Source organism: Oncorhynchus mykiss, chromosome 26 (genome assembly GCF_013265735.2).
Source record: "Oncorhynchus mykiss isolate Arlee chromosome 26, USDA_OmykA_1.1, whole genome shotgun sequence".
Lineage (NCBI taxonomy): Eukaryota > Metazoa > Chordata > Actinopteri > Salmoniformes > Salmonidae > Oncorhynchus > Oncorhynchus mykiss.
Window position 1 is genome coordinate 46434388 of NC_048590.1, and position 10000 is coordinate 46444387.

Here is a 10000-nt window from a genome sequence, read left to right on the forward strand (position 1 = left end):
TTCAGTTGTTGTCCTTAGTTGTTGAGCTTCAGTTGTTTTCCTTAGTTGTTGAGCTTCAGTTGTTTTCCTTAGTTGTTGAGCTTCAGTTGTTTTCCTTAGTTGTTGAGCGTCAGTTGTTTTCCTTAGTTGTTGAGCTTCAGTTGTTTTCCTTAGTTGTTGAGCTTCAGTTGTTGAGCTTCAGTTGTTGAGCTTCAGTTGTTGAGCTTCAGTTGTTGAGCTACAGTTGTTGAGCTACAGTTGTTGAGCTACAGTTGTCCCTCTTTCTATTCTGTGTCTGGCATTATTGACAGATTTCCTTCCTCTCCTGCTACTACTACTGCTACGGGTGCTGTTTGATTGCTTGGAAACTCGATTTCCCACCAGTGTGACAGACACTGGAAACGATTGGCTGGGGTTGGAGTATGGAGAAAGGGAGAGAGGGGGAGGGGCTGGGGCCGGAGTATGGAGAAAGGGTGAGAGGGGGAGGGGCTGGGGATAAGACTTTACCTACGGAAAATAGAAAAGGTGCATAGCTTTACCTAGTAACTATTGTGCTAGGTTATTGTTGCTGTCTTATCTAGGTTTGTTGTCTTTCTTGCATGTTCCTCAGGGTTCAGAGACTGGGTTCCTAAGGAGCTGCAGAGGGTGGGCTGTGTGGAGCTGCTCAACACGGTCCAGAGGAGGGTCCGGCCCAAACTACACGCCTTCGGAGGAATACATGAAGGTCAGTCAGGATGCCTCCCATAGACACACACCCCCCACCACAACCCAGGGTAGAAGAAGCACTTGGAGTAGGGATGGAAAGAGAGATGGGTTGTTATGGGTTTCTGTTCAGTACCTTCTCCTGCTTAGACAGGGATGGGGGAGGTGGTGTTGGAGACATTATGGGGTAGACAGGGTGGGGTGGTGGTGTTGGAGACATTATGGGGGTAGACAGGGTGGGGTGGTGGTGTTGGAGACATTATGGGGGTAGACAGGGTTGGGGTGGTGGTGTTGGAGACATTATGGGGTAGACAGGGTGGGGTGGTGGTGTTGGAGACATTATGGGGGTAGACAGGGTTGGGGTGGTGGTGTTGGAGACATTATGGGGGTAGACAGGGTGGGGTGGTGGTGTTGGAGACATTATGGGGGTAGACAGGGTGGGGTGGTGGTGTTGGAGACATTATGGGGGTAGACAGGGTGGGGTGGTGGTGTTGGAGACATTATGGGGGTAGACAGGGTGGGGTGGTGGTGTTGGAGACATTATGGGGGTAGACAGGGTGGGGTGGTGGTGTTGGAGACATTATGGGGGTAGACAGGGTGGGGTGGTGGTGTTGGAGACATTATGGGGGTAGACAGGGTTGGGGTGGTGGTGTTGGAGACATTATGGGGGTAGACAGGGTGGGGTGGTGGTGTTGGAGACATTATGGGGTAGACAGGGTGGGGTGGTGGTGTTGGAGGCATTATGGGGTAGACAGGGTGGGGTGGTGGTGTTGGAGACATTATGGGGGTAGGCAGAGACGATGGAGACCTCCCTCCCTCAGTCCATACCTCCCTCCCTCAGTCCCTCCATACCTCCCTCCCTCCCTCAGTCCCTCCCTCCCTAACTCCCTTCCTCAGCTCCTCCTTCCCTACCTCCCCCCTTCAGTCCCTCCCTCCCTACCTCCCTCCTTCAGTCCCTCCCTCCCTACCTCCCTCCTTCAGTCCCTTCCTCCCTCCCTACCTCCATCCCTCAGTCCCTCCCTACCTCTCTCCCTCAGTCCCTCCCTACCTCCCCCCTTCAGTCCCTCCCTCCCTACCTCCCTCCTTCAGTCCCTCCCTCCCTACCTCCCTCCTTCAGTCCCTTCCTCCCTCCCTACCTCTCTCCCTCAGTCCCTCCCTACCTCCATCCCTTAGTCCCTCCCTCCCTACCTCCCTCCCTCATTCCATCCTTTATGTTTTTAATTAAAGGTGTAGAAATGAATAGACTCAGTTCAGAGGAGAGACAATTAAAGAAGTCTCTCAGAAAGAAACGCACCCTGTGGGGTTTTGATGAATCGATTTGACAATATGTTTTCTCACTTCATGGCCAATGTTGATGATGCATTGGACTTCCCCGTGGCGTGTGCTGATGATGCGTTCTTCCCCCACAGGGTATGGCATCATGACTGACGGCTGCACCACGTTCATCAACTCGTCCACGTGCACGATCAGCTTCCAGCCCACCAACCCCCCAATCGTGTTCGACCTGCCCAACCCCTCCAGCTCCTGAGAATGACCTGTGAAAGAGGGGGGGGGAGTGGTTGGCCAGAATAACCTTTTTTTTCTAACAAATAATGTCAAAATAATTATATTAAGTGTTTCTCTCAAATATTGTTATTTTGTAAGCTGTAAAGTGAAAGAGTGTGGGGGGTGTAGGGTTAGATGGGGGGTGGGGTGTAGGGTTATAGGGTGCTGAGTGGTTATAGGGTGCTGAGTGGTTATACAATCTTGCTATGGAAGAAAAAGCAGTCGGATCTGTAAGATAAATGATGCTTTGTGAATTTGTACAATTTCCTTCGTTTTTGGGGTTTGTGTTTGCTGGAAACGTCGGTATTGGATGCCATTGTTGATTTTGTACGTTCTTGTTTTTTGTGTTTGGTTTCATTTTGTTTCCTGGACAACTCTGCTTTCTGATTGGCTGACAGGGACGATGCCTTAAACTAGCTTTAATGTTGTCAGCTAGAGCCCCACTCTCTGCAAGCTCAGAGAAAGACCTTATTTATTATTAACTTGTGTCTATCAACCCAGTCAAACTACACCACACAGAGCAGGGAAAGAAATCTATCAAATTATACGCTTGAGATAATCTAACATCTACCGTCTGCAATTCTGATACATCTGGAGGAGAGCTAGTATATATATATATATATATATATATATATATATATATATATATATATATATATATATATATACACAGTGAGGAGAACAAGTATTTGATACACTGCTGATTTTGCAGGTTTCCCCACTTACAAAGCATGTAGAGGTCTGTAATTTTTTTTATCATAAGTACACTTCAACGGTGAGAGACGGAATTTAAAACAAAAATCCAGAAAATCACGTTGTATGATTTTTAAGTAATTAGTTTGCATTTTATTGCATGACATAAGTATTTGATCACCTACCAACCAGTAAGAATTCCGGCTCTCACAGACCTGTTAGTTTTTCTTTAAGAATCCCTCCTGTTCTCCACTCATTACCTGTGTTAACTGCACCTGTTTGAACTTGTTACCTGTATAAAAGACACCTGTTCACACACTCAATCAAACAGACTCCAACCGCTCCACAATGGCCAAGACCAGAGAGCTGTGTAAGGACATCAGGGATACAATTGTAGACCTGCACAAGGCTGGGATGGGCTACAGGAAAATAGGCAAGCAGCTTGGTGAGAAGGCAACAACTGTTGGCGCAATTATTAGAAAATGGAAGAAGTTCAAGATGACGGTCAATCACCCTCGGTCTGGGGCTCCATGCAAGATCTCACCTCGTGAGGCATCAATGATCATGAGGAAGGTGAGGGATCAGCCCAGAACTACACAGCAGGACCTGGTAAATGACCTGAAGAGAGCTGGGACCACAGTCTCAAGAAAACCATTACGAGATCTTGGCCAACAACCTCCTTCCCTCAGTAAGAGCATTGAAGATGGGTCGTGGCTGGGTCTTCCAGCATAACAACGACCCGAAACACACAGCCAGGGCAACTAATGAGTGGCTCCGTAAGAAGCATCTCAAGGTCCTGGAGTGGCCTAGCCAGTCTCCAGACCTGAACCCAATAGAAATATTTGGAGGGAGCTGAAAGTCCGTATTGCCCAGTGACAGCCCCGAAACCTGAAGGATCTGGAGAAGGTCTGCATGGAGGAGTGGGCCAAAATCCCTGCTGCAGTGTGTGCAAACCTGGTCAAGAACTACAGGAAACGTGTGATCTCTGTAATTGCAAACAAAGGTTTCTGTACCAAATATTAAGTTCTGCTTTTCTGATGTATCAAATACTTATGTAATGCAATAAAATGCAAATTAATTAAACAATGTGATTTTCTGGATTTTTGTTTTAGATTCCTTCTCTCGCAGTTGAAGTGTACCTATGATAAAAATTACAGACCTCTACATGCTTTTCAAGTAGGAAAACCTGCTAAATCGGCAGTGTATCAAATACTTGTTCTCCCCACTGTGTATACTGTATTCATGTTGTAAAAGATCTGTGCTAAAAGTTGTTGGTTGAAAACATCCTGGTGGGATTTTCTTTCTTGTGTCTTCGCCTGTATTTGATTTAGCTTGTTTCTTTGCCACTCCCATCAAATGTTCTTGAAACGTTTCTTTAATGTTCATGTCTTACTCCCACTGTTAGGGTCGAGCAGGGGGCTCCAACTCCTCCGGTCTCTGAGTGCTTCTGGGGGTGGAAGCTTGTGTTCCAGTCCAGCAGGAACACACATCTAACTATATCATGTAGTTGTTTATTTGATGGAGGTTTGTTAGTGCTGGGCTGGAACAAAAGCCTGCCCAGGACCTCAGTTGGAGGCCCCTAAGGTAGAAGTTCATGGATGAGAGAGAAAATGTTTTGAGTTTAAGACTCAATTCACTATCCGACAGGCGGTGGTTGGTTTTCTTTTACGACACACCTGCCTAAAAAAGGTTTAGTTGTCCTCTCGATTGTAAATCTGATAGTATTTCTGTTTTTATAGCTTTCTTTCTTATTTTGCACTGTGTGTAAATGCAATCTTGCTAGCACAAAAAAATGTTGCCAAAAGCGGTCTCAACTTTGCAACTGTAAATGCTCCTTTACACTCTGTTTCTCTAGCAATTCTCTCTTCTGTTTCTCTGGCTGTTAGTTTCCTCCTTGTTGGTCTGCTCTCTTTCTTTCAGTTCCTTGTGATATATTTAGCTGCTTTTATATGCAAATAAAATTGCAAGATTTTTACTTAAGAAGCATTGTCTTGTTGTTGATCAATCATACAGTACCCCATCACGACTGTCATTATCCCTAATTTGAAATCATAAAAAACGTACACTGTATAATCACGCTAGTATGAATAGCTTTAAATTGGTTTGAGGTAATTACTGGACGTCTGCTCTATTGAACATTCTCCTGCCTTTTGAAGTGATTCGTGGTTTTAAATGAAGCTCAGTGTTTATCTGTCATTGTAGCCATTTTGTATCTGGAAGTTAATTATGAATATGGTTATTTTCTCAATGGAGACACTGGAATCAGATGTTTGAAATGATAGAGGTTTACTTGGGTGAATCTATGCCCCTCCTCTTGTACTTGTAGATAGGACTAACATTGGCTATATAAATATCCATCCCCTTTGGATGTACAGAGAAATGTTGATTGTCAATATAAAAACACTATCAATGAAACCCAGAATTGTCACAGGAAATACCATCATTCTCACAACCCCCAGTTTAGTTGCCAATAGAATCTGCAGTATATTATATGACACTTGTGCTTACTGTCAGACGTCCTGTGACAGTCCTGTGGGAGTGTTGTCTTTATGTTTACCATGCCTGCTCTTAAGGACATCCACCATGGTTCAGCCAAGCCGCTCAGGGCTTTGTGTGGGCGAGTCATGCCCTAATCCTATTTCTCACATGAAACCAAGCAGTCCGTCTTTATAGTGTTATGCGCCGTTACATAAAGTCATGCAGGGTTTCATAGGGCTAATGGTTGTGGTTTATTTGGGTGTAGAGTTATGTATATCTGCTAGAGCTTGATCTTCTAATCCTGTTTGGATCAGTTGGTGTGTTGAGGAGTGCCAGGTTATACATCAATACCCTGATCAGGTGACGGGATGGGGAGTTATACATCAATACCCTGATCAGGTGAAGGGATGGGGAGTTATACATCAATAGCCTGATCAGGTGAAGGGATGGGGTGTTATACATCAATAGCCTGATCAGGTGATGGGATGGGGAGTTATACATCAATACCCTGATCAGGTGAAGTGATGGGGAGTTATACATCAATAGCCTGATCAGGTGAAGGGATGGGGAGTTATACATCAATAGCCTGATCAGGTGAAGGGATGGGGAGTTATACATAAATAGCCTGATCAGGTGAAGGGATGGGGTGTTATACATCAATAGCCTGATCAGGTGAAGGAATTTCTCAAACTAGACACACTAATGTACTTGTCCTCTTGCTCAGTTGTGCACCGGGGCCTCCCACTCATCTTTCTATTTTGGTTAGGGCCAGTTTGAACTGTTCTGTGAAGGGAGTAGTACACAGCATTGTACGAGATCTTCAGTTTCTTGGCAATTTCTGGCATGGAGTAGCCTTCATTTCTCAGTACAAGAATAGACTGACGAGTTTCAGAAGAAAGTGTCACATCTGCTCCTGCTACGCCCTCTGGTGTTCATCCGGTGTCTTCTTGACCTGCAGTTACTCCCCCTGTACACTCTCCCGCTCCCTCTCTGTGTGATTGAGTGGTTGGAGACAGGTGTGCTGGAGTCAGAACAGATCCTACCAGCTGCAACTCATTCCATAATCAAGACCTCTACAAATACTCAGTCCTGCCACTTCCACTCTGCCAGATCGTAATCTCTGCTCAGTCAGTTCATGATTCTAGCCATTTATGATTATTCAAGATCCTGTTACTCTGCTGTGCCTGTATCCCTGCCTGACACTGTTTATCCTCTCATTGCAGTTTACCGTTCTGTCTCTGGCTCCTATCTCCCATTCCACATCTCACCACCCAACTACCTTGCTCTGGATTTTACTCACCAACACTACCTTGGATTCCCCTCAGGACCTGTTTACCTTGTTCTACTCAGCCAACTCCAACCTCAGTCTCCACATCTGTTTTTTCTGCAACTCATCCGAGCTTCCCCGGATCTGCACTCCACATCTCCCTGTGTAACAATAAATATTTAGGTTCATTCATCCCTGTTTCCTCATCTGAGTCTGCTCTTTGGTTCCCCTGTGTCGCTCCGCTTAACAGAAAGTCTTTGTTTCTGGCCATTTTGAGCCTGTAATCGAACCCACAAATGCTGATGCTCCAGATACCCAAATAGTCTAAAGAAGGCCAGTTTTATTGTTCTTTAACCTTTCTGATCTCCCCATCCCGTGAATACAGACTCAAGCTCATTACCATAACGCAACGTTAACTATTCATGAAAATCGCAAATGAAATGAAATATGCTAGCTCTCAAGCTTAGCCTTTTGTTAACAACACTGTCATCTCAGATTTTCAAAATATGCTTCTCAACCATTGCAAAACAAGCATTTGTGTAACAGTATTGATGGCTAACGTAGCATTTAGCGTAGCATTTAGCATTAGCATTCAGCTGGCAACATTTACACAAAAAAACAGAAAAGCATTCAAATAAAATCATTTACCTTTGAAGAACTTCAGATGTTTTCAATGAGGAGACTCTCAGATAGCAAATGTTCAGTTTTTCCTGAAAGATTATTTGTTTAGGACAAATCGCTCCGTTTTCTGCGTCACGTTTAGCTATGAAAAAACCCCTGTATCAAGGATTGTGTAAATCTATCAGCAAGCTCATTAGCATAACACAACGTTAACTATTCATGAAAATCGCAAATGAAATGAAATAAATATGCCATCTCTCAAGCTTAGCCTTTTGTAAACAACACTGTCATCTCAGATTTTCAAAATATGCTTCTCAACCATAGGAAAACAATCATTTGTGTAAAAGTAGCTAGCTAGCGTAGCATTTAGCGTTAGCATTTAGCGTTAGCATTAGCGTTAGCATCCAGCACGCAACATTTCAACAAAAACATAAAAGCCTTCAAATAAAATCATTTACCTTTGAAGAACTTCAGATGTTTTCAATGAGGAGACTCTCAGTTAGATAGCAGATGCTCAGTTTTTCCAAAAATATTCTTTGTGTATTAGAAATAGCTCCGTTTTGTACATCACATTTGGCTACCAAAAAAACCCGAAAATTCAGTCCTCAAAACGCAAACTTTTTTCCAAATTAACTCCATAATATCGACTGAAAACATGGCAAACGTTGTTTAGAATCAATCCTCAAGGTGTTTTTCACATATCTTTTCGATGATATATAGTTCGTGGAAGTGTGCTTTCTCTCCTGAATCCCAGGAGAAAATGCCCGCACCTGAAGATTACGTACAAATTTAGACAAAGGACACCGGGCGGACCCCTGGAAAATGTAGTCTCTTATGGCCAATCTTCCAATGATATGCCTACAAATACGTCACAATGCTGCCGAAATCTTGGGGAAACGGCAGAAGGTCTAAGCTTATTCCTGTCGCATTCACAGCCATATAAGGAGACATTAGAAAACAGAGCTTCAGAAATTCTGCTCATTTCCTGTTTGATGTATCATCTTGGTTTCGCCTGTAGAATGAGTTCTGGGGCACTTACAGACAAAATCTTTGCAGATTCTGAAACTTCAGAGTGTTTTCTTTCCAAAACTGTCAAGAATATGCATAGTCGAGCATCTTTTCGTGACAAAATATCGCGCTTAAAACGGGAACGTTTTTTATCCAAAAATGAAATAGCGCCCCTAGAGATGCAACTGGTTAATCAGCACAACAGTTTTCAGCTGTGCTAACATAATTGCAAAAGGGTTTTCTAATGATCAATTAGCCTTTTAAAATTATAAACTTAGATTAGCTAACACAACGTGCCATTGGAACACAGAAGTGATGGTTACTGATAATGGGCCTCTGTACACCTATGTAGATATTCCATCAAAAATCAGCTGTTTCCAGCTACAATAGTCATTTACAACATTAACAATGTCTACACTGTATTTCTGATGAATTTGATATTTTTTGGGACAAAAATTTGCTTTTCTTTCAAAAACAAGGACATTTCTAAGTGACCCCAAACTTTTGAACGGTAGTGTACATCAATACCCTGATCAGGTAAAGGGATGGGGGGGTAGAAGAGAGGGTGGAACAACAGAAAAGTCTTCAGTCCTGGAGTCAAACCCCAGGGCCTTCTCCCTTGGAACCAGCTAACACACAACACAACAGTCAGAATCTCACAACCCCCTCACGCCCCTTCCACACACATACTGTACAGTCCCACCCCGGGAACATCAAAGCAGCCTAACCAATTAACTCGTCCCCCAAACGAGGAGCGCAACATCCCGCCCGGCACCATCCCAATCCCCGTCCCTCATTACCATAATCCAGGCTAATCATATTAGCATTGCGCCACAGATGAAGGAATGAGCGAAGACCCACGTTGTGTCTGTTTGAAGTAATGTGTACATTCTGTATGTCTGTGTGGGAGTGGGGAGAGCACATAGACACTTTTATGTATACTGTGTAAAGGCTCATGTAATGCCTGTTTTTTTCCTTCTCTATGAAGCTCAGAGCTTTAATGCCCACATAGTCTTTGTCTAAAGAGGCAAGCTGCAAGCAAACATGCGCCCACCGCCATGGGGCCTTTTGAAGTTCTTTAAAGGAAGTCGGAGGGGAGGTGGTGGTGGGGGGGGAACATCTGTACACAGTAAACACCCTAATCAGCAGACACCATGCTGTGCACCAGGACACATGTTGTCTCGTTCAATGAAGCTGTGGGGAAGTAGGGCCGGGATTCAACCCCATCGCGCTTGTCGACAACGCCACCTCTAAAGGCAATGTTACTGTGTTCGTGGAGATTGCATTCAAGGTAAACACTGCAGATGTCGGTTCAATTAGAAATTACCCTTCAAATGTCAAGCCCTCTGTAGCACGGATCTACAGCAGATCGGAATGAATCCCAGCCTAATTAGGAACCGTTTCTATGTCAGTGTTTTCCACCCTTACACACACACACACACACACACACACACACACACACACACACACACACACACACACACACACACACACCTACATGCACCCCCAGGGTTCAGGTGACACACACACAGGCACCCCCAGGGTTCAGGTGACACACACACAGGCACCCCCAGGGTTCAGGTGAAACACACACAGGCACCCCCAGGGTTCAGGTGACATACTTGTGTCTCCTCTCTTGAAGGAACATGCTGTCTCTCCATCAGGGGAAACACACCATTCCATGTACTCACACTACAGCCCCTAAAA

The 10000-nt window shown here is 44.5% G+C and overlaps 1 protein-coding gene across 3 annotated transcripts in view; it reads left to right on the plus strand.

The window, feature by feature from the left end:
* The window catches only part of LOC110525033 (metallophosphoesterase MPPED2), a 135689-nt gene extending 133425 nt beyond the window's left edge, over positions 1-2264 (plus strand). For all 3 annotated transcript variants that reach the window (XM_036963485.1, XM_036963486.1, XM_036963487.1), the window contains exons 6-7: positions 590-703; positions 2091-2264. In XM_036963485.1, the coding sequence (XP_036819380.1) occupies positions 590-703; positions 2091-2209 (233 nt within the window). In that variant the 3' untranslated portion in view covers positions 2210-2264. The remainder of the gene's footprint in view (positions 1-589; positions 704-2090) is intronic.
* The last annotated feature ends 7736 nt before the right edge of the window (positions 2265-10000 follow it).